Source organism: Bactrocera tryoni, chromosome 3 (assembly GCF_016617805.1).
Source record: "Bactrocera tryoni isolate S06 chromosome 3, CSIRO_BtryS06_freeze2, whole genome shotgun sequence".
NCBI lineage: Eukaryota > Metazoa > Arthropoda > Insecta > Diptera > Tephritidae > Bactrocera > Bactrocera tryoni.
The window spans coordinates 79,459,398-79,485,054 of record NC_052501.1 but is presented as its reverse complement, the minus strand read 5'-3'; the positions used below and the strand labels follow the sequence as shown (position 1 = coordinate 79,485,054).

The 25,657-nt window shown below is 33.9% G+C and overlaps 2 protein-coding genes across 9 annotated transcripts in view; both read right to left on the bottom strand.

Moving 5' to 3' along the window:
• LOC120772974 overlaps window positions 1-6,688 on the bottom strand; it is a 45,055-nt gene extending 38,367 nt beyond the window's left edge. For 2 of the 5 annotated variants that reach the window (XM_040101885.1, XM_040101884.1), the window contains exons 1-2: window positions 5,563-6,688; window positions 3,846-5,498 (exon numbers count right to left, since the gene is read on the bottom strand). In XM_040101885.1, the coding sequence (XP_039957819.1) occupies window positions 3,846-5,486 (1,641 nt within the window). In that variant the 5' untranslated portion in view covers window positions 5,487-5,498; window positions 5,563-6,688. Of the gene's footprint in view, window positions 1-339; window positions 981-3,845; window positions 5,499-5,562 lie in introns of those variants that run through there. The other 3 variants (XM_040101882.1, XM_040101883.1, XM_040101886.1) reach the window with 3 other exon arrangements.
• Window positions 6,689-7,722: 1,034 nt separating this feature from the next.
• Window positions 7,723-24,408, bottom strand: LOC120771551 (E3 ubiquitin-protein ligase MYLIP). Of its 4 annotated transcripts, none has more exons than XM_040099610.1 (4): window positions 23,532-24,408; window positions 9,568-10,499; window positions 8,417-9,076; window positions 7,723-8,344 (listed from the first exon to the last, which is right to left on the bottom strand). In XM_040099610.1, exons 1-4 carry the CDS (start codon window positions 23,616-23,618, stop codon window positions 8,221-8,223), a joined length of 1,803 nt encoding a protein of 600 aa, XP_039955544.1. In that variant the 5' UTR covers window positions 23,619-24,408; the 3' UTR covers window positions 7,723-8,220. The 4 variants fall into 4 exon arrangements, with proteins under 4 accessions (XP_039955544.1, XP_039955546.1, XP_039955545.1 ...); XM_040099612.1 differs by lacking the exon at window positions 23,532-24,408 and adding an exon at window positions 22,865-22,905; XM_040099611.1 differs by lacking the exon at window positions 23,532-24,408 and adding an exon at window positions 22,243-22,296.
• Between the last annotated feature and the right edge of the window lie 1,249 nt (window positions 24,409-25,657).

Below are 25,657 nucleotides of genomic sequence, written 5' to 3'. Positions count from 1 at the left end.
CTACAAATATTTGAAGTTTATGTGTTTTTTCTTTAAAAAAGTGGGCAACCTCGAAATGGTTCACGCTTTCGCTGTCATACAAACTGATCACAATCATGTACTTGTATGGAATATTTTCATAAAGTTTATTTGTTTTGTCAAATCATTGCACACATTTTATTTATTTAAATTTTTTATTTACTTTCAGTGCATAATTTAATTTATTACCAACTGTTTTATTGTATTTTTATAAAATATGCATACACATGTGTAAATATGTTTACATATCTATATATATATGTACATATACATATGTATGTTTCCTATTGACATTAGTTTTATATTATTTGTGGTATTTACCTTCTCAACCATCTTATCTTTAAGTATTAGGTAAGTTTTTAATTTTTTATAATCCTTCCAGTTATCATTTTCCAACAATTTCTGCTCGTTCCGCCTACACAACGCCGCTGCGTCCGTTTCGCGAAGTTTTATCATCGTGCCGGACACGTTTGTTGCAACAGCGAAATCGATCGCAACTTTATTATCACTACAATCTGACATTGCCGAACGCAATAAACACTGGTGGCGAATTTGCATTGATTTAAGGGTCAAAAACAAAACTTTATAGCTTCGCACACAAACACACATACGCGGCGCTAGTATTTATAAATATATAGTTTTCGCGGAACTGCGAATCATTATCTATGCCGTTATGCATGCAACGCTGAAGTATTTAGTTAAGTAATTGAAGAGGCCAAGAGGGGAAAAGGTTAAGAGCACTTTTGAGTATGTACTAAACAATTGTATGAATAACGTGAATAATTTTTCCAGCGGCGTAATTGGCTGTGAAAACAAACACTATACTCAACACCCACAGCCGCGCACCGTTACTTCGAATATTACAAGTATTTCGTATTTAGCGCACAAAGTAATTATTATAGAGCGCCAAGTGATTTATAAATTTTCAAATGCTGATAAGCGCACGACATATGTATGAACAAACATACATACATAAATATGTACATATATGGAAATAGTTGCACTTGTTTTATGCATAAGCCGGAAACACTGCTAACACGCGGTTACATTTTACAATTATTTTTCATACATTTTTGGGTTTTTCTAAATTGCTACAACCAACAACAACCACAAAAATATTCCTTTTTTTGGCACTTGAATTACGAAATTGGCTTTTATTATCTTTCTTATCTGACATTTGTGATCTAATTACTCACGCACAGTAGCCGTTGCCGTTACGCACACACTTCCATACATATGTACATATCTAGATTCCACAATAGTTATGTACATATTTGTACATATTTTTAAAATCACAAAAAAGCAAGAAAAAACAAAAACGTCGGAATAAATGCAATTGTTTGTCCAGTTTCAAATGCCGTCAAGCTGCTACTAACACACTTGGAACGGCGGCAAATCCATCCGCACTGGCACTTGCACTGACACGACGCTTGATGACGGCGACGATACTGACGCCGCAGCGCTTGCGTTGAATGTGTGAAACGTGTAGAAGCGCGCTTCGTTCGCGACTGGGTATGTGTGGCGGAGCGAGAGCAATTCGAACCCAAAATCCACACATTGGAAAACTGATAACAGTGGGAATTGACGGTGTATAAATGTGGTGGACTTAATTAGGATCCCAGCGTTGACTGGCGCTGTAGTATTGTAACGAGAATAGAAACAACAGCCAACTTACGATCATATCACTAAATGTAATCTAAAATGTTGTTGTACTACATAACACAATAGTTAATATTAAAAATCATACGGCTCAATATGAGACTCTGCGACAACGGCGACGACGATGACGATGACGACGCCGCAGCGACACGGCATCATATATTTAAAAATAAAATAAACATTACCAGACATTCAAAGCGGTTATAAAATTGGGTACAAAAATAAGTCAGCCTTCACAAAAATAACAATCGCTGTATGAATTGTTGGTAGGCCTCCTTGTTTGCTTTTTATTTTTAATCGTTCGGTTGTTTTTTTTAAATGGCTCCACTGCTTGTAAATAAAATTAATTTTTTTATTGACTTAACTGTTAAGGGTAAAACGTGAAAGATAAAGACGACGAGTTGTTTTTTTTTTTTGATGTTTAAAAACATGTTATTAGGAAATTTGTTACAAAACAAGCTATTACGTATATCAGATGCGGATAAAAAAGTTCTAGCGTGAGTGAAGCAATATTTTTAAAAATTGTCTAATTTATAATATCTCAGAAATTTTCTTAGGCCTTCAAGACCATATTCCAAAGATACCCAATGGCTTGGCCCTTATGGAACAGAGGAACGTTGCCACGACAGTCGGGTCTACGTAACCGGAACGGACACGGATTCCTATACGACCAAGAACACTAAACTCGACAATCCTCGAAATTACTCGATGAATGTTGTCTGTCGCTACAACAACAACTATGTTAAATGTAGTGCCGTTCCTACGAAAGTCGGGTCCACGTAAGCGGTAAAAACCCGGATTTTTAAGAACAGTCAACCTTGCAGCATTTCTCAAAATTACGTCAGGATTGTTACTACAATAAAAAAAAAAAATTTTTGAGATAAATATCAAAATTTTTGCCACGTCTCAACCTATAAATTACCATCGAAAAGTCGTTCGTAAGAGCTCCTGATAATTTTAATAAAACAAAAATATCTTAAATTAAAATTCATTAATTCGAAATTTATTCTTCTTCTTTACAGGCGTAGACACCGCTTACGCGATTATAGCCGAGTTAACAACAGCTCGCCAGTCGTTTCAATTCGACAATTGGATATTCCAAACGAAGCCAGGTCCTTCTCCACTTGGTCCTTCCAACGGAGTGGAGGTCTTCCTCTTCCTCTGCTTCCCCCGGCGGGTACTGCGTGGAGGATGGAGTCATGTGTAAAAGTTCAAGCAAATGAGGAAAGCTCTCTGATCGCCATTCACTTGGGAGTGGCCAGAAACGGTTCTTTTATATATGGCTCAAACAGCTCACGACTTCCGGTCTTTGACCTAGTATCCTCTGGGTAGCCTAAGAACATACGTTTGGAGGCGAGCTAAAGGTAGAAGGCGAAACATCCCCTACATGGGGTTGTGCGCTGCACCCCCAAAGAAAATTAACAATTCGAAACTTCTAATCAATACTAAAAATGCACGCCAAAACCTGAACTGGCAATGCTATAGCATTCTATTCCATCGGGAATAGCGATTATCTAGTCCCGTTTAGGGTGGTAAGGTTGAGATAAGTTATCATCGAGGTCATCCAACCGTAGGTCCAGAAAACGTGCTATTTAGACGAGTTCGGACTATAGGGAGAGGGTTAGCAGGGCATTCAAAGAGGTGGTTAGAGTCAAGCGGGGACTCGTTGAATGCTGGACATATTTTGGAAAATATACATATGTCGGAAATACCTAGTCAGCCATGCTTGACCTAGTTTACTACATAAATATTTTTTTATACTAAAAGTTGATGTGTGTATTCGGAACACGTGATCCGGAAAGTTTTTGGTAACGGTAAATGTCGGCTCTCACTCAAATCCATTTCTCGAGAGGCCGCGTTATTCTCTTAGAAAAGCAGAAAAGCTTCATTGCTCTCACATTCTCCACATGACGTTAATGCAATTGCTAGCTGTTAGCATATTCTATTTGCTTAACATTTTGCACGTGTGTGCAATAAAAAGTGTAATCTAAACTTACATTCATTATAAATTATTTAATTTTATAACTTTTTAACTTTATAACTATTTATGCACATTTACTTTATACTTATATATATTTATTTATAATAAATGCATTTGTGCATGTTAATAGCCGCTATAAAATATAAAATGCATATAAATAGGCTATATACAAGCAGCGGACACTTACCTGGTAATTATTCCACTGTTGTATAAGATGTTCATAGCATAATTGACAGGCTTGTATCATGCCACGTGGATCTTTGGGACGTGAGCGCGGCGGGCGCGGTATTTGTTCATTGAAAATCGGAAAGTATGGATGATGACGACCCTTCCCATCCTTCGAACGTACAGTGCTCAGTTCGATGAGACTGCCACGTCGTTGTTCATCCCCGCAAACATAACAAACTTCAGTTAATGAATTCTTGTCTGGCATTGACAAGTCAAGTATGCCGACATCGACTTGGTTGGTGGCATTATTACTAGGTGAGGCATTTCGAAACATTTGGCGTGAAGTACCGCATGACAACATGTATGGTTCACAGATGTTATTTGATGAGTTACGCAAATCTAAGGCAGCACCACTTGCATCGTCAACAACATCAGCCATTGACGCGGCATTCGAGTGATTACCACCAACACCACCAGCTGCGATACCATATTCGTATTGCGGACTGATACGATCTTGTCGCTGCTGTTGTTGTTGAATTTGTTGATGTTTACTGTCCGAATTTGTATGTAGAGCTTTTTGTGTATCATTTGACGAGTTTAGTTCATTACGAGCTGAAGCTGAATTCATACACGAAATCTGACCTAATTTAAATTTATGATGAGCAAATGAGGACGACTTTATATTTAACGTGTCATATGGTGAACCACTACCGACAGGTTTACGACTTTCAACTGCGGTGGGCTCTTCATTCATATGTGCCACACTCTTAGGTAACTGCGTGGTGCCAATTTGCTTTTCTTTTGGTTGCGGCGTCATTTGGCCATTCAAGGTAGCGTTAAAGTTTCGATTATAATAATCACAGTATTGTTGTGCCGTTGAGCTAGGCGTACTATTCGTTTGAGCATAATGTAATGACGATGATGGTTCGTTCGGTTGTAAAGGATAATATTGATTCGTCACATTCGATGGACGTTCGTAATCGACGCGATTTGGTGTTCGCGACACACCACTTAAATAGGCGTAATCTTCTTGCAAATTACCATGTTGCAAATGTTCAGCGCTGAGCCCAAGCATCTGTGCAGCGTATTCACCTTGTGTTTGTATGTCGGCGCCAATGTAACTTTTACCATCGACACGTTTCATATGATATAAACGTTGTAAATGTGGCTTCTTTTTGCGTTCGTACGAGTCCCATTGCTCTCGCAAGGATCGATAGCACAGCATACAAGCGATTACATAGGTTTGTGTAGACGTAAGCTTTGGTACACCGTTAGGCGGTTCATGTCGTTCCAAAAATGGAAAATACGGTTCAGTGGGACAATCCTGATTAGGACGTACGCGTAGAGATTCGCAGCCGCCATTACCGCCACATACGTAACATAAAGGGAATACACCATCGTTAGCGGAATTGCCGATAGTATCGCATTCCGAAATATTTGTTGTATTCGTTTTCGACGTAGGACGTTGTGGATGGTAGTAGACTGTTTGTGGTGGATGTTCTAAGTTATGGTGCATTCCCATAAAGGGCGCAGATTTCAATTCGGGTGATAGTGACGTTGTGGGATGGCCTTCAGCAATTTTTGGCGTTATTTGTTGTTGTTGTGTTTGTGCAGGCACACCACGATGCTCGTTTTTCACATGTACTTTCCCTTTTTCCATAATAATATATAACTGAAAATAATTTTATACAGAAATAATTGTAAATGTTTCCAAATGTACTACATCAAATATTTACCTAAGCTTCAGCAAGTATGCGTCGTTGTACTTTTGGGATCGTGTAGACAAATGATGACAATGCATATAATTCAAAGCGTTTAGACGGTAAATGAAATTTAAAATCGTAAAGGCGTATATTTTTTTGTAATAATAAACTAGTTTTAGCGGACAGAACGCTACCCGATAATCCGCTTTTATCACTTTATTTGTTTTTCAAAGGAATAAAAATTTGTCCTTGTTTGTAGGCACTTTCAAAATTGGTTTCTTTATATTTTCTCAGTACTTTTACTGCAAATTTATACATTTTTTGTTGTATAAACTTTTATCTCTTTTTACAATAATTATACATACTTGCGTTACACATTATCGTACTTCATAATTAACACTGTATTGTGTTGGAGTCTTCATTCACAAGTTGGCAATACGTGGAAACAAATTTGCACTTCTACGTATTGCATTATTTAACTAAACCATTATAATTTCCAACCAAAAAAGAATATGGTATATAAGCTGCCGTAAAACAAAAAAACTGCCAAATTGTCACTAGCACAATTTCCGATCGTTTATACAACCTTCTTTCTTTTTAGTCTTGTTTTCTTTCTGCCACTGCGTTTTTCGGTTTTTCGTGTCCAGCTAGCCAGTCGGTCGCTCGTTTAGGATTGACGTACACACAAACAAACGCACATCAACTGCTGACTTCTGGCTGCTTTAACTAACTTTTCGACTGCTGTTTCTGCTGGAGAATTTCTAAAGCAGTTTTTGTTTTAATAATACTTGCAATGAAAATGTTGCTACAAACATCGTTTTGGCAATCTACGACAGCACAATACGCTCTGCAAAAGTACGCTAAACGCACACGAACGCCGAAACGCAAAAAGTGAGGTCACAAAGAAAACTCGCAATTGGTGTATTACAAAATTCCATCAGACAGTTTTAGTTGATTTGTATTGACTGTTTCTTCACTACATGGACGAAATTTGACGAAAACCCTTGGATTATTATCCACTTTCGTCCCATTTACATGTATTATATCACAAATTTAAATTCATTGGCATTTTTTCCGGTTTTCACACTCCACTTTTTTATTAGGAAAAGTAAATTGCAAAAACTTATCACTGCTGCTCACGCGATCTGAGAATGGGAACACAAAGATATTGCGTCCATTTTGAACATTACTGTCAACCAATTGTTTGCTATTGTCTGACATTTGTAGCATTTTTTCCGATTGGTTAGCAATGGTGTTGCCACATGCGACTTTTCAAATATTGCGTTGATTTTACGTTTTGAGAAATTTTTAGTTTTCAATGTTGCCACATTGGGTAGGAGGGCAAGAATTGGAAAACCCATGTAACGAGTAATTTAATTTTTTTAATTGCGTTCAAACATTCGATTGACCCTCCACTTCTTCTTCTGACAACACATAAAATAGATACACAAGCTGAGTTCAGCATAAAAGTTGTTATGGTTGGAGCTGTTAAAAAATTGGGATAAATAATGAGAAATGATATCAAGTTGACAGTTTTCTACCCAGCGAAATCCGCGTCTGTTCTGTCTAAATTCTGTTATGGAACCGTCAGAATTCGCTTGATGCAGCTTCTTATCACAGCTATAAGTTCCATAGCGCGAGATACTGTTTATTTGATTATTGAGTTATCTTTATATTCAACACAGTGTTATTTAACTTGAAAATAATAGACTTTGCTTTGTTTTAATACAAATAATTTTTTGTTTTTATTAATTTTTTTATTTTATGTACTGTTGTGTTTTTAATTTTTTTTCGACTTTCACAGAATTAACATAAAAAATATTAACGTTTTTCAAAAGCCATTAAATATTTTAATTTAAAATTATAACAAATATGTGAGAAAATACGACAAAGGCACGACAATATACATATATATTTTTTAAACATTTTCATTATTTCAAAAATCCTTAGTCAATAGTTGAAATGCTTTAGAATATAATATATGTATAATAAAAATAAAATATACATCGAAAAGCTTCGAAATGGCGCTTATTTTTGAAAATTCGAATTACATTAATATTTTTGTGTAATTATTAAATGCTGTTGGAAAAACGTAAACAGAAACATTTTTTTATAAATTTAAAAGTGCAAATATTGCAAAATTTTTTATATTCCTTTTATGATGTAAATTTTTTTTTTTTTATTTTTATATTTAACATTGTTTATTTATATTTTTTTATAACAATCCTGTCGTTTAAGGGTTTCAATACTTTTTTTTAATGTACGGCTTTTAAGCACACATTTAGTTAACATAAATTTGTTTAAGAATACTTTTTTTTAATAAAATATGAATGCATTGGCAACAAACTAACTTAAAATAATTCGAAGTCTTAATTACTTACAGTACAGTGTATAAAACTATTTTTAACTTAATAGTGAAATTAGTAACAATTGCATATATGTAGGTATTACAAAAACAAAATAAAAATAAAAACAGTTAAATAATTACTTTAGGTTCACTTATAAATATTTATGGTTTTGCATGACGACACTCAATAAATTTATATATAGAGCATACAGTCTAAGCTTAAAAACCCGTCATTGACGCGTTTAGCACAGTTTCGAGTTTTTTTCCTTCTATTTTTATACTGCAAACAAAGTCCATTTTACGAACGCGATTCGATCAAGAGAAATGTAACGGAAATATTTCCACTAATGTGCAGCGACACAGCTGGTGGTGGCGATTGGCGTGGCGACGCTCACGCGCAGTTCGGGCGGCAGGTATATGCGCGTAGTGCTCGTCACTTTTACACGACAACTGGGGCAGTGTATACATCTGTAAAAAGAGAAACATTGAAATTTAATTGAAATGCTGCACTTTAGTCATTTTGTGTACTTTTGAACTTACCTCGCCGCACATTCCGCACAGGTGGTCACATGTGAGCAGGGATTGAACATTGTATTGATTTCGCGATCCATGCAAATTTTACAGGTCATCGCTTCGGAGATACGCGTCTCTACGCAACGTGCAATTGCCGCATCGCGTTTCTCCTTCTCGCGCAACGCCATGTCCAATTTGTCGGTGACAGCGCTGATGTCATCAATATGCAGCTGTGTGGCCGCATCATCAGCCGGATGCAGTGTACTCGCGCTCAGTGTTTTGGTGGCGCCGCTAAGCATATTTTCGAAGAGATCTTCATTGCCATTTGTTGTGCTATTCAACGCTTCAATGCCTTTTTCGTGCAGTATACGACGCGCTTGATCGTGCACTTCGCGACAGGTGCGTTGTATGTCGAAGACATAGCGTTTGCCCAGCTCGGTGTCTTCTTTGAACATCGAAGCGATTGTACCTTTGAGATCGCGCGTAAATTGATTGGTTACCACACCGCGTACTTTATCACAGACATAGAAGGCGTGTCGCTCCGTTATGGAACGGTAGACTCCAGCGGCCATTGAGTGTTTTGGCAATTTGATTTCGAGTTCACGACGATCATTGCAATCGCCGACGTATTCCAATTTGAAAGTGCGTCGGAATGATTTCGCAGAGGCGATTGCGCTGAACGGGATGCTGCAAGAGAGAGAAGAGAGGAAATTGGCAATGAATAAAATGTGTGGAAAAAAGTTGAAAAATATGGATTGGGGAAAACCACACAAAATTAAAATAAAAAAAAAATTAAAAACAGAAATTAAAAAAATTAGAAAAATTAAAAAAAAGTAAAAAAAAATGTCTAATTTAAAAAAATTTAAAAAAAACCAAGATTTGTTGAAAAAAATTAAAAAAAAATTAAAAAAAATAAAAATAAATTTAAAAAATTAAACAAATAGTAAAAAAAAATTGAAAATTGACAAAAAAAAAAATAATAATAAACACAAAAAAATTATAACTTTTTTTATATTTTGAGTGATTATTTTTATTGTCATGGTTGAAAAAACGAACGTAGAACATAGAAAAACTAAAAATTAAAAAATAAAAAATTCGCCAAATATTAATTTTTTCTACCTTCTCCCACTCAAACTACGCGAATATACCCGAAACTAACCCAGCATAAAAATACTTACACATTCTTTTCGTCTCCCACGCAGGTCGTGATCGCATTTGTACCCACTGACACATCGCATCGCACTGAATTCTCGTGCGCCGTCACGCCGCTGAACAGCTCCTCGCCGTAACCTTCGAGATCTTGAATTTGCTTCAACAGCCAATACTTTGCCGACTTCGTGGTCATTTTAAGTGTCGCCAACTTGCCATGCTCCACAGCAATACGATTGTAGTAATCTTCCGGCATATCGGCGTCAACACCATCGACAGACGCGGGATATACAATATAATTTTGATAAACATAAAGCGGTGATGATGCTGCCGCAGCGACTTTGTCTACGCCCGAGTCACTATCGCACGCCTGTGTTGCCATTTGTGACAATGCGTTCGCACATTTCATGCTCGCACTCAATGTCGTTAGAGCCTCATCGGAGACAGCGGCGGCCAGATGTGAATTATGTATGTTTTCGGTGGACTTTTGTTTGGAGAGGCGACGCTTCTTAAACGACAACACATGTTCTTTGTCTTTGCGCTCTTTGTGTTGGCATTGTTGTTGGTGAGCAACATCACCAGCGCTGCGACGACGCATTTGCGTGGGACATTTGGCCTTCAGCGCCAGCGGATTGAAGCGTAAACCATCAGCTTGACACAGCAGCGCTGCCAATTTGGCCGCATTATTCCAGTCACGTGCATGCAGACGCTGCTCCAATAAATCGGAACGTGCTTGCATGTAGAAAATATTGCGTACGCTCTCTTGGAGCAGACAATGGACGGGTACCCAGAATTTGACGCGCAGCGCAAGCATTAAGTGTATGCTGCTGCTGCTGTTGTCGCATGACAGGCGATTGCGCAGATTGATCCATTGGCGTGTGCGCGACTCCTCCTGTCCCGGTGTCCAGTATTCGAGGCCGAAATATTCCATTTCACAGACTATGTCGAGTGCCTTGCAGACCTGTAAGTGAATACAATAAAAATAAGTGAGATTAGTATTGTATTAAAATTATTATAGAAAATAAATAAATAAAATTTTATATTTGGTTAAGATTAGAAAGCAATTCATTTATAGTTTTCAATTTCATGCTAAAAAAATTTTACATAAAATGCTGCGCAAAAGCTCGAGTGTTTTTTTCACTATAATTTTTCACTTCTAATAAAATGCAGCTTAAATAGGAACAAGCTTTTAATAAAACCGCAGCTACAGGTTTTTAAAGCTTATGAATAGCTAAAAAGCTATTTGATATCTTCCGCATGTTACTCATACGCCATGTGCAACAAATATATTAATATTGTATATTTATTTTCATTTTATGTATTTTTTGTTAAATTGTGTATTAAAAATCGTATATAAAATAACTACAAATTTAACCAGAAAAGTTTTGCATTGTCAGCTTTTGTACAAAATTAAATAAAAAATTTTAAATAAACCAAAATTTATGTGTTAAATCAACATATAATCAATTTAATTTAATAAACTAAAGTATTTTATAAAAAAAAAGTGATTTTAAAAATTTTTCACTGCAATCACCCTGTCGTCAATTGTCGCAGCTCTACTAACCTAACGACATTTAAGATATTTACCTTTTCTGGTTACGAAGAAAACATCAAAGAAGTGCTGAGCAATTACAACTTTTTTATTGGGGTGTGTCTAAAGTGGTCATATACTTTTTAAACTATTTTTAAGTATACTTTTAATTGGGTAATTAAAAATTTGTACTTTCATTAACACTTTCATATTTTTGCTTGTAATTGTCTCTGCTACAAATATCATGGTGACTATCAAATTTGCTGTCAAAATTATGACTTATGAAATAAAACCGCTATAAACACATTACCAGAGGTTAGAGTTGACAAAAATATATTAACCTTTTATTATAGTGTCAAAAACATATTTTTTTATATATCACTTCTGCGTCTCTTCTATTATCTTTCAACCGCGCCTAACCACAATTTCATAAATTAATATTTTTGCGCATATTGCCTGGTTCAGCCTGGTTTTCTGGCTTGTTAACTATTTTTATAGTTTTTTTTATCAAATTTAGGTACGTTTTGCTTACATTTCTTCGCCCTCAAAAATGTTAATTACTTCGGCAAACAAAGTAAAGCGCAATATGCGATGACATCAACCAACAACAAGACGTGAACGAAAATAAACCGCAGACAAGGTAAGGCGTGTGCATGCACGTTTTGGTTGTTGTGCCTGAATAAACTTCTTTATAAATAATTATCACTGCTCTACAATGTGTGTGATAAAAATATAAGTACATATTGTTTGTTCTACTTTTTTGCAAAAATAAATTTCAATTATTAAGCACATATGGCATTTTGAATTTTACTCACATAGGCGTAAGAAATATTTTTTATAAAACATTGTTATCTGGCTGGGTAAACATAAATAAATCAGTATGTGAAATGTATATATGAGTATGTATGTAAATGAGTATGTGCGAAAAAATAACTACATATAAAGATTTCAGGTGAGATATTCTGCGCATTTGTGTATTCTTGTTGTCTTCATAAGCAAAATTTTTGTTTATATTTCAGGCTTCAGTTGGAACCTTCCAAACTTGCTTAATTGTATTTTATTTTATATTTAGCTCCAATGCCTGCCTTTTGCGCACTTCCAGCACGTTTTTCTACTTTTTGCTATACTTCGCTACACTTTTTCGCCCTAACTTCGTACAGTTTGGTATATTATTAATATTGTTTAAAACTTTTGCAACTTTTTCAGACCTATTTGCATTTTGAATTAGCGCTGCAGAGAGCGAGTAGTGGCAAACTCACCAACCCACCAAACTGTCAGCCAGCCAGCCAACTCGTCAACCGTATGGCAGCCATGTGGGCGCAAATAACTGAAGTCAACAGACATTTATTGTCAAAATTAAGCTACAAAAGTGTGTCTGTATGTGTACACGTGCATGCGATTGTGTGTGTATGTGAGACGGCGTACACGAGCACTGGAGCGCTGAAAGCAACTTGAAAACAGATGTGCGCACAGATACTTTGGAGGGGAAAAGCTGCGGAAAAACCCAAAAAGTGACTCCCTTATGGGAGCGCTGTCTACTTATCTTCTGTCTCTTATGGCTAGCAGAGAGTATTTAGTGTTTGCAACTTCACTTAAGAGATACGCAGTGCCGCAGAAAAGTAGGCAAGAGCGCGCATTCTGTAATTATCGCTGGCAAAAGATCATTGCAGAGATATACTATACATATATTGCTATGTATATATTGTTTTTGTGTTTGTGGACGACACGATCTCGTATCTTTTAGCTGTTGTTGCTGTTGCTGCTTCTTCATTTAGTTTGTTGGTTTGCAAGAGAACGAATTTAGCATTTTTTGTACTTGTTTCACTAGCAACAACAACAGTAACAACAACGGTAACAGCAATTAGGTGAGCGCAAAAAAATTGTTTAATAAAGAGAATTTCGTGAACAAAACAGAAATGAAGTGTAACACAGACCGAAACGCACAAGCACACCTACAAGTGCACATACACAATTACATGTACATTAATATATCCATTGCACAAACACACGCACGCGCGTACACGAATGAAAGCATGCTGTGTGTGAATGGTAAAATTGGACTTTGGAACCCGACCCAAACGAAAATTGGACTTTGTACCCATTCACATATGAACTCAACTGAACGCGGTTTTTGTTATTGTTTTTTGCAGTTTTTTGTTGGTCGGTTGGCTGCTTGTTCGTTGCCGTGTGCGCGTACTCATGCCGCCGCGTGTTAATGAGTTGCTCATGCAGTGTTGCCGTTAATTTGGAATAGAAGCGTAGCGAGCAAAAAATAAATGAAATAAGCAAACAAATATCTAAATAAATGAATGTAATTAAACATTGTTTGTTGTCATTAACCAATTTATGAAGGTAAGTAGACAATTTGTTTGTACGTTTGTGTGTTTTTGTTGGGTGTGTTTTCATTAGTTTGCGGATTTATTTGCTAAATTGTCATTATTTGCATTCTTTTCCTGCTTTAAAATATGTTTCGTTTTTATTACAATTGAATTAATGTTAGCTAAGACCTTGGTTCAACATATAATAACAGCGCAAAGTGCATTCTATTAAATAAACTAAATGCAAGGAATGAAATTAGAGCAAAAAACAATACTTTTTATCATAGGTTAATTGTAAAGCGCTTAGAAGTTAACATACATACATACATACATATGTATTTATGCAAGCTTGAAGGCAAAATTGAGCGCAGGCAATGAACTATGCCATACGTCACTTAATTAGTAAATAAATATGTATAAAATAATAAATAAATTACAGAAGTAAACTGCAAAGTTCAAGAAAAAACAAATGCAATATTGAAATAATGTGTTTATATTTTTTTTAATTAATTTTTTTTTCATAAAAAAACATATTTTATTCTTTAGTTTTTTATAAAAAAGATCGGAAGAGCACACTTTTTGTACATTTTTAAAAATAAAAAATAATAAGATTAAATTATTTTTATAAAAAATGGAAAAATATTCATATTTAAAAAAGAAAAAAATTAATAATATTATACTAATTTTTTATTAACATTTAAAAAAAAAAAAAAATTAATTTATTAATTGGATAGTAATAGCTTTAGTACAGGTGCTTATGTATTAAGCAAATATGAAAATTAAAAACATACAAAATCATAACACAAAAATAAAACTAATAAAAAATTGTCCAATGCATAAAAACCCCGCCAAAAATTACTCAAAATTGCCACTGCAGGCAATTATTTACAGGCATTGAAAGTTATCGATATACATACATACATCTTTATTGTCATTTTAAATTGCTCAATGCACGTGTTTATTTACAAAATAGTAATTTTTTCGAAAAATTAATTGTTTGTATATGCTTAGTATACGGATTTAAGGAAAACGTGTATAACACATGTGATAAATCTGTTAGGTAAAAGGTGTTAAAAAATTGGCAGAAGGAAGGAGCAATAATTAGTAAATAATTATTGTGCAGCCTTAAGTCAGAAACATGTTTACATATATTAAATGATGAAAACGCTAAAATAACTGTGCAATTCACTTGGGAAAAGCGTGTACTAATTAGTAAAAAGTTTGCAACCCTGCCTTTGCGTTTTCATATAATTCTAATGGGATTTCCATGAGTATGCAGTCGTAACTGTTACTAACTCATGGACTGGTGCTGCACGTTGATGAGCAGTTGCAAAGCTTTACCTAATTATATAATTTGAAATATGCGATGAGACAGCTGTCATTGTTTTTTTTTGTATACCTGATTCAGTTGCAGGACCATTTCTTCTTATGTTTAAGTACTTATTTCATTTTACTTTCTTTTTTAATTTTTTTTTTGAGTTTCAAAGTTTTTTTTTTCTTTTTTCTTGCTTTTGCTGTGCCTTTTTTCGTGCGCACGAAATATGTACTATATTCTTTGAAAAGTGAATTATTTCAAGTGTGCCTCGAGCCGCGTCGATGACGCGCTATTTTTATAGCAACTTGTAGCATATTCAAAAAAAAAGAGCAGCAACAAAAAAATGCACAAATAAGCACTTTTGAATTGTTTGAACGCTAACGTATATGTATATTTATATTATATGTTTTAAAATAGCGAAATCGCATGTGTGCAAAGCTTATAATTTACATTCATCACTTGCCTATAGGCGAATTCCTTAGGCAACGAGGTTGTCGCCACAACGGCCTGAATGGCAGACTACACTGAGGCGCGCATGTACACATACAAACATACCTGCATATATGTATGTATATAATATGTATATCTTTGGCTGTGCTAATAATCAAATGCTTATTGTATCTCCGATATGTGTCATACATATCTCGAGATTGTATTGTAATTGTAGCACGCGGTTGGCGAGTGTTTCCATGGCGTGCAAACAGTTGCCGTGTGTCTTGCAATTTTATTGAGTACATGTGCCCGATCAGCGGGTCTAACAAGGTATTACGGTAGGTGTAAGGGCATATGAATATTAAATGGGCCATAATTGTTTAATGTTGGCTGTAACTCAGCGCAGCGCAATGCATTACAAGCAGGTTTAATATTTACATTGTTTATTGCAAGTAAATTATGTTTTATTTATACTTAATTTGCATATGTAAATTCAAAGTTTTTTTTCATGTTTTTTTTCTTTTCTTACAAGTGAAAAATCGTCTGGACTTGCGCGTAACAAAGTGAGATTACAGGCACAGGCATTTAAAAATATGCAGTTTTTACGTGAAATGTATTTTTACATTTGCATTGCTAATTTTGCACCGTAATGTAAGTGAAAAAAATAACAGAAAATCTTTAAGGCCGCAAAATAAAAATTTACAATTATAATAATAATGCGTTATATGGGAAAAATAATTTTAATTACTTATTTGCAAACGAATGTAATCTTTACAGAAAATATTTTGAATATTGTTAAAATTTGTTTAAAATAATCTTGAATTTCAACGGCTAGTTTGTATGGCAGCCACATATGTATGTATATTCTATAGTGGTCCGATATCGACGGTTTCGATAGATGCGTAGCTTCTTGGGGAGAAAAGGTTAACTTCAATCGAAAATGCCACTCATAGCCTTGAAACGCCAGTCTTATCAGCAAAATCAATTAAAAAGAGGTTAGAGTTCGCTTATTAAGATAAGATTAACACGCTTGATTTACGATGCTAGTCACACACTTAAACGATTAGTATACCACATTTCTTTAGGAAGTCTGTAGAACAGCATTACCGACTGCTCAAGCACACAACGCACGCTTATTAAAGCTTAAACAGTTGAGTCATATTACGGCAATTGGACTTTACCCGCTCATAATAAAAGTGGCAAATGTTGCTATGTTGGCATGTGATCACAACGGCAGTTGTGTAATTATGCCGCTGAGACTGTCGCGGCAGATAACTGCATGTATGAACCCACAGCTCACCTAACCTAAATTTAAGCACAACCTATTTTGAAAAAGTTAAAGTTTTAGTTAGTCATTGTTGGGCTTTTGCAGCCAACTATGCGGACTTGACACCTGTGCTAAATATTTGTATACTTATATCCAGCTATTTTCATTAAATTAGCAAGAACTTACAAAAATATTTACATCTGAGTATTGCACATTGAAACCAGTTTATTTTATATAGTATTGAAAATATGTCAATATCGTAAAAAATCACGCAAAATCTTGTCTTTTTATGACTGGCAAACACCTTCGACACCTTCAGCTCGATTGCAAGCAATTTTTACAACTTTTTGTGTAGTATATGTATATTCATTATTGCAATTTTAATATGTTTACACACATTTCTTACTTTGTTAGGTCAGCAGTATTGCACAATGTAATCGTATTTCATGTTACCATAATGACATACTTATTGTATGCTGATTGACGTAGTTTTTTGGGGGCACGTTGATGTTATCGCCCATAATTATTGCTGACCATAAAAAATGCTTCACATACATACATATGTATAGGTTGAAAAAAGCAAAAAATTACAAAAAATAAGTGTTAATCAACAATTAGCAACTGTTGCTTATTATTTTATTATTTTCTCATTTCTATTTGCTTTCCTGGCGCTTATCAGCTTAATTTTTTGTTATTTGTTTGCTTAGCGCATAACAATAAACTAATGAGAGCAATCCCATTTGACCGGCGAAACTATGATTACAGTAATCATACGGGCAGTAATCTCGCAAGGGCGTTAGTACACTCCCATTAAATGAACGCACATGGTTTAAGTCACGTTTTTTGCAAAGAAAAATTTAGAAAATATTATGTGAAAATGTGATAGGTTTGATAAATATAGGCAGAGCGAAGATGTACGCAGAGTAATGATTAAATAATAAATAAGTAAGTGTAAGTGATTTTTTGCAAAATATTAGAACAAAATATTATTAAATATATTTTTAGTTTTATTATATATATTTTTTCAGTTTTTAAAACATATTTTTTCTTGCTATCAAAATTTATATTCTTAAGTCAACGCACCGTTTGCCCTTTAGAAATAATGCACTTGATCGATAACACATGCAATCGATGTAGAAATCAAAATATTGACGTAAGATCCATGCATTGGAGCAGCATGAAATCCTTCACACATTCCGGCATACATTTAAATATAAAAAGTATAATTTTTTTTCGATATTTGCATTCGTTGCAAAAGTCAACTTGTGTAATTTTAGATTGTTGATTTACTTAATGCAAATATTTTGAAAATCAGCACTTTGTAAACCTTGGTGTTATTTCTGTTAGCAAATTCAAAAGTATAAGCAAAAAATGTGGTTTTACATAACAACACAATAGCAATGAATTTTTCTAACATAAAATACAAAAATATTAAAAAAAAATAATAATAACTAAAACATTATAAATAAAATTTAAATATTTGTATATTTTAAATATAATATAATTTAACGTAAAATTATATAAAAATAATTTAGAAATATTAGATCGGAAGATTACACGTCTGAAAAAAAAAAAAAATTAATAAAAATATTTAAAATTAAATTAAAATTATATTTTGATATTTTTTAATTTAATATTACATGAATTTAAATAAAAAAAATTGTTACATGTTAAATAAAATTGAAAAATAATTTTGAAAAAACTAAAAAATAAACGAATAAAAAAAACTGAAATTATATTTGCATATTTTTTATATAATATAATTTAATATAAAATTATATAAAAAATGTTTCAAAAATAAAATAAAAACTATAAAAAAATTAAAAAGGAAATTAAAATTATATTTTATAATTTTTAATTTATTATTAAATTTAAAGAGAAATTAATATTATATTTTGTTGATTTGTTTTGAAAAAATAAAAAAAAATTAAAGAGCAATTAAAATTTTATTTTAATTTTATATTAAATAAAACTGAAAAATAAGTTTGAAAACACTAAAAACTAAACAAATACAAAAATTAAAAAAGAATTATATTTTCGTACATTAAAATAAAAATATATTTAAAAACAAATAAAATTGTAAAACCTTAAATATAACACCATTAAGTGACCAGGAAAATATTGATATACGATATCGATGAGTTTTATTTATTATTTTAAACCCCTCGTAATGTAATAAATATTAAAAATAATAATAAACCAACATTAAGACCCTCCATGGCATTAACTTTCATTTTTAAATAATTCTTTTACATCCGCTTAAAGTTTCCTGGTCACAAACTCCAAAATAAATACGAATGAAATACGAGTTTGCCATTCAACAAAAGTGCAGTACAAAGTGCAGTCCAAAACAACCGTAATTCGTGTATGCTTTCGTACTGTGAATCACAAGAATTCACAAATGTCTAATTCAGCAAGGATTATTGCATTACGAAAGACGCAGGTGTCCAATTATTGTTTTATTGCTGAGTTGCCGAAAGTGATAAGGAAACTACTAACTGCTTAAGTGAATATACGCCGCAATTAAGCGCCTAGCCAATGTTGGCTAAGTTAATTGCAGTTTGGTTTCGCAGAAAACTCGTTTACTGCCACGCATTTCAATATTACTGCGTTATTAAGCGAAGTAAATGAGTAAATGTGTGTTATTAAAAGAGCGATGATTAACGAAATTTGTGTGAAAAACAGTCAATATAATTGGTAATCTAGAACGTTGTATTTCAAATATTTATGATCATATATTAACTCTTATTTTTGCTTGGATTTTATTGTTTCTTAGTACGATAATTGACTTAATTAAACGTTGATTAATCCGTTAAAAATGATTAATGCTGTTGTTTTGAAAGTTTTCGGGCACATAATCGACACAATTAGTAGTTAGCAAATGTATGCATGTGCACATATTGCTGGGTAATTGACATTTCTGCTATCATTAGCGTGATAACAACACAGCCTACTTGAGCAATCAGTGGAGAGTACAAAGTCGAAACGGTTATCGTAGAGTACCTGCCCAGTGTAGGTGCAAATAAGCGAGCTTACGGCCTTTATGGCAAAGCAAATAATATTTATTTGTATGTGAAATGTATGAAAGTCATATAAACCAAGTTAATTACCCACTTGCTGTGTTGACAGCCAAAAAAGTAGAAAATGAAAAACAAAATAGATAAGAATAGCATGGACTACGTGAAGTAATATTGTGAAACAGTTTCTTAAGCTTAAAGGCAGTCAATAACCAAGTAATTTTATAATTTTGTTTTTTAAATTACCAGACAAAGTATAGGTGATGTTATCAGTTGTCAAATAGTTTGAAGTGAACTTTAGAGGACTTATTTAATGATGAATTAATAAGGTACTTGACGCAAAAAATATAATAATAAACGTTAACTTCGGTTGCTGAAGCTATAATACCCTTTATAGGTGCATTTCTTACGGCAAAAAAGGGTTTATAAAGATTTTTAACTTGATTTTGATCGGTCAGTTTGTATGACAGCTATATGCTATCGTTGTCCGATCTGAACAATATGTTCGGAGATTGTAGGACTGCCTTGTAAAATAATTTATTTCAAATTTCGTGAAGATATCTTGTCAAACAAAAAAATTTTCCATACAAGGACTTGATTTCGATCGGTCAGTTTGTTTGACAGCTATACGCTATAGTGGTTCGATCTGAACAATTTGTTCGCAGATTGTACCATTGCTTTAAGCAATAACCCCAACCAAATTGCATGTAGATATCCTGTCGAATAAAAATGTTTTCCATATAAGAACTTGAATTTTGATCTGTCAATTTGTATGACAGCTATATGCTATAGTGGTTCGATATCGCCGTTTCTAACAAATAAACAAGTTCTCGCGGAGAAAAAGGTGTCTGCAAAGTTTCAGACGTTTCTGCGTGTTACAAACTTCGTGGCAAACTTAAAATACCCTGTTTAGGGTCCCATTAAATCAAAATGGCTGAGCATTCGTAAGTAAGAATTTTACAAAACGTTCAGAGGGCGCAGTTGCGTGTTGATGCATATATGGCTTTATTAGCGTTATATACTCATACATACATATAGTATAATATATTTGTTTTCGTTACGGGTGTGTATGATAATAATGCGAGCACTTTTTGTGGCGTTCAATAAACTCATAACAACATACGACAGGCGAAGCGATTACTTAACCAAATATGGCAGTTAAGTTAATTAACATAATTTTTTGTACAACCATAAAATATCTACCCATACTGTCCGTACCGATATTAATTGCAAATGTAGTGTGTACTGCGCAGTTTTAAAATTTAAATATTAAAATACAAATATATGTATGTATATTACTAATATTTTTTGTGAACGTTAAAGGTGTTAACTACCCGCGTGTATTGGCACTTCAGTCACTTTATGACAGAAATATGCCTTATTTTCATTTTTTGAGCTATCAAATGCACTTGTACGCTGCATTCGTTTGACTGATAAGCGAGGCACGCGAAGCAGTTTGAAGTCAATGTACAGAAATGTGTTGCAATTTGATATTGCACGCTAGGATTTATAGCCTTTTACGAAATATGCAAGGAAACACAAAATTGTGTGCAAGAATGTTAAAAATAGAGGTTACGAAACTTCGTCCGTTACCTTCTGCTATCGCTCTTATATCAATTGTTATTTCGCGTACAAGAATTACAAAGAATGTGTTGCCGGATTCATGAAGCAAATTTTTTACTAGTTACTTACACTGGCCATCCATATTGACTTATATGATAGTCAGCACTAAGAGCAGCGCTAAAAAGCGTATGAACTTTGATAGTTTGTCATTTATTAACAGGTGTATCCGGTAACGCGAGACGATTTCAAGCAATCCGTAAGCACGTACTTAATCGATCTACTGCATTGGCCTAATTAATTGCGAACTTGGAACTAAAGTATATACTTTGAGCTCAACTCATTAGGCTTGATTTATGTGCGGTTCATCGATTAGCAAGTATTTATACCAACGATTAAAGTTACTGAAAGCAAATCTATTAATAGGTAATTGTTGGATCATATGTGGGAATTACGGAAAAACAAATTGAAAATGTATTAAGAAAAATCTCTTAGCATATCCTTTTTTTTATTTTTAAGTGTTATTATTATTATCTTTTTTATACTCAGACGATAATAAAAATTTTATTTTATTTTTTACAACAAAGCAATTAGGCAACAGTGAAAAAAAATTAATGAAATTGCAAGTATGAAAGGTCAATGCTTTCAGACTACTAGCTATGAACTCTTAATGGGATTACTCATGGGAAAAAGTTTGCGTGCACTTGTACGCGCGATTCAGTAATATTGTCAACCTTAAGTCCGAGAAAAGAGAACATTATTTGAAATTGCAAAGCTTACTCACCATTTGGGATTAAATACACACAGAAAAGAGGACGTTCTTTGCAGTTTTTACAACAAAGCTTACTCAACAGTTGGGATTATACTGCATATGTATATATACATATGTATGCATGTAAAATAAGTCATAATTGCCACTACTAGGTAATCCGAAAATCACAGTGGGTATGCATTATGTATCATATAGTAATCATAGTGGATTAGTCATGTTTATTAAAAAAAATAAAATATTTCAGCTTATCAGCGCTAAACCGGCGTATTTTTCTTTTGATATGTGGTATATACATATAGTATACGTATGTATGTATGTAGTATATTTTCTTATTAAGATTTTATTGTTCATTTATAAATTGGTATGGCTTATCAAAGTGCTGTTTATTTTCCATGCAATCGACAACAATTCTATACTAAGCCGCTGGAAAACAATACAAAATTGATAAGCACTACTAAATAGGTAAATAAACCTATAAAAATATTTACTTACAGGTGTATGCATAGATACTTGTAAACTTAAACAAATACTTATTTTTCTATTGATGTTTTTCAAATTTTTCGAATTGAACTTTAAACAGGTGTAGTCGTAACGAAATGGAAGCTAAAGTTTGCACTTTGTCTTTCATGAAGCGAAAAATAAAGTCAGACAAGAAAAAAAAAGTTGACTACGACTGCATCGCAGCAATAATACACTATGCAGCTGCATTTACTATAGCACTATAGCATTATTTGTCTTGATTTTAACGTTCAGTTTGTATGGCAGCTACAATCAGCTATTTGTATAAGCTATAGTGTTTCGATTTGTACAATTTTGTTCAGAGATTGTAACGTTAACTTGGCCAATAAACTGTGTCGAATTCTGTGAAGATATCTTGTCAAATATTTTCCATACGCCGGTTCCAACCGGTTTCCGTTTTTGTTTAATATTACACTACTTCAAGTATTAGTTCTAATAAATTATATCATCATTATATAAGCAAATACAATATTTTTCACCAGCGACACTCAAAAAATTGTTATATTTGTCTAGAAATACATTTCAGGTTAAGCCAACAGAACTCATCAAAATATCACAAAATATATTTTTGGAGATTATGACACTTAAGGCTCACTTATTGAACAATTGCAGCTGTGTGAGCACAACTCAAGTGGCCACATGACAATCACATTTATTTTCTTTTTAATTTTAATTATTTAATACTTTACACACTTCACATTAAAATCCCACTTTTAATTTCGCTATATTTTCAAATGCAAATGTACCAAAAATTAATATTTACGCATTTGACAACAGCCGTACACTAGAACAGACAGTAATCGATTTAATACAGTTATCGATCATTTTCGCCATGTAAAGGCATTGTTTACAAATGCATAATTTTTCAAAGCCATTTGTGGAAAGCAAAAAAATATTTTAAATAAATTTAAAAAGCTAAGAATTTTTAAACATACAGTATGTTATGTCTACCGCTGTGTTATAGTACATACATACATACATACATGTATACTCAAAAGCGCTACATGTTTTAACTTATTTAACTTAATGCCGCCGCTGCGGTTTATCGTCATTGCATGCGGCAAACGTTTGTTGCGTAGGTCATTGCAAAAACCGATATGCGGTGCAACATAATACAGAAAACAACAAACGAAGCAGCAAAGAAAATGCAATAAACTCAAAAAATAATGAAATGTTTTGATGGGTGTGTATTTATATACATAATATAAGTGCGGTAGGTAAAGAATGAAAGCATAAAGCATAGTATTTATGAGAATACACACCTTTTCGAGGCACTCCTGGCCGATTGCCTTCGTATCCCATTTGACCGCTAATTGTGTGCCGTTCGGCAGGTTGACAATGCACCACATTTTGATGACTGTATTCGCCTACTTTGCGTTGCAGTGGCAGTTAATGTTGCAGCAGCCAGCCTTTCACTTTGGAATAATGTTTTTTCTTTCAATTTTTTTATTTTACAGTTTTATGAAACGTTTTGTGACACTTTTAGCGTTGTTTTTTTTTTTTACTTGGTTGCTCGCCGTTTGTTCACGTGCAATTTGCGTGAATTCTACCGTCTTTCAACACTCATATGTATGTGCTGTGTGTTTATGTTGTACACGGACATACAAACTGGATTTTCAGTAGACGTTTGTATGTATTTAATTTATGTAGGTGCGCGCACAACAGACGGACCAGTTTTTTATTGTCTTCTTGCACGTCTCAAATAAACGAAAAATTCGTATTTATTTTGGCCTTTTGCGTTCTTTATATATTTATTTTAGCTTTATATTTATTTGCATGCAAAGGCATAAGGCAAGGCACGCATTTAAAAAATATACTAATAAAAATATTTATATTTCTTGCTTTGCTAATTTTTTTACTGCAGCTTCAACGAGTTCAATAGCTTGTATGCTTATTTCGTATAACTGTGAATTTTTTGATTTTAAAAATAGTCTGAATATATTTTGAAAACACTTTGCTAATTTTTTATTAGCATACAAAAATGCTTTTATTTTATATGTACATAGGTAGTATATAGTACACCTGCGACTTGTGTAGGCCGCTCACACGACTGTATTGCTTGAAAACCGCGTAACGATTGAACGTTTGCCGATTGCAACAACCAACAAAACAGCTAGCGCGCCAGCAGGCTATAGCCTCTCCGATAGAAAGTCAGCGAAACCGAAATGCAAAAATAAAAATAATAAAAACATATAAATAAACAAATTAAAAAAGCAGGAAAACACCACACAAACATGATAATTGGAGTAGTATTGGCACATACTGTGTGTATGGCTGGCATAAAATAGGCAACGAGGAGCGATAAAACTTGTACTTGTATGCCGACAATATTTCCGCACTTCTCCATGCGAGCATCAACGTCGGTCGATATGTGGATATGTGTGTAATCGTATCTCTGAGATACGACCACACACACATACATAATAACGGCAAGGTGACTAAATTGCCGCTGATTTTCGTTCTCAAGTGCGTGCTCTTCCGCGATTTCCATGCTCTTCGCTTTTAAGAGCACGCTGTCATTGTTTATTTAAGAGCATCATTTACAAAGTGCTGTGTTTTAGCGGCCCAGTTTGTTTAAGAGCGTACAAACAGCTGTTAAATTATTTGGAGCAAACCATGATTTTCTAAACTACGAAGACTGTTCGATAAACGTTTGTTTTAGCAGATGATCAGTGATATTTACATTATAATTGATATTTATATTAAGCTTGGCATGAAGTTTGCAACACCCAGAAGAAAACTGTGAAGGCAGTATAAAGTATATACATACATACATATGTATGTATGTGTGTAACGTCGAGCTCACTTTTGACCAAAAACAACGACGAATTGATTCCTCGGAGCAGTGTTTGAAGATGTACAAACGTATTAAACCCGAGTTTTTCCGTTGATATGTGACAAGGATAAAACATGGCTCCATGATTTAACTCCGAAGTTCAATCGACAGTCATCCGAGTGGAGTGCTCGCGCTGAACCCGCTCCAAAGCGTGGAAAAACGCAATATTAGACTCGCAAGGTTATGGCGTCTGTATTTTGGGATGCGCATGGAAAAATAATATTAATTATTGACAACCTTTAAAAAGGAAGGAATATCAACAGCCTATTACATAGCGTTATTGGACTGGTTGAAGGACGAAATCGCCTAAAAAGGGCCACATTTGAAGAAAAAGAGAGTTCGGTTTGACCAAGACAATGTGCCATATCACAAGTCTGTGAAAACGATGCCGAAAATTAATGAATTGGACTTCAAATTGCTTCGACATCCACCGTATTCTGCAGACCTGGCAACCATCGACTATTTCCTGTTCTCTGACCTCTAAGAATGCTCGTTGGAAAAAAATGTTCGAAGAATGAAGAGGTGAACTCCGAAACTGAAGCCTATTTTGAA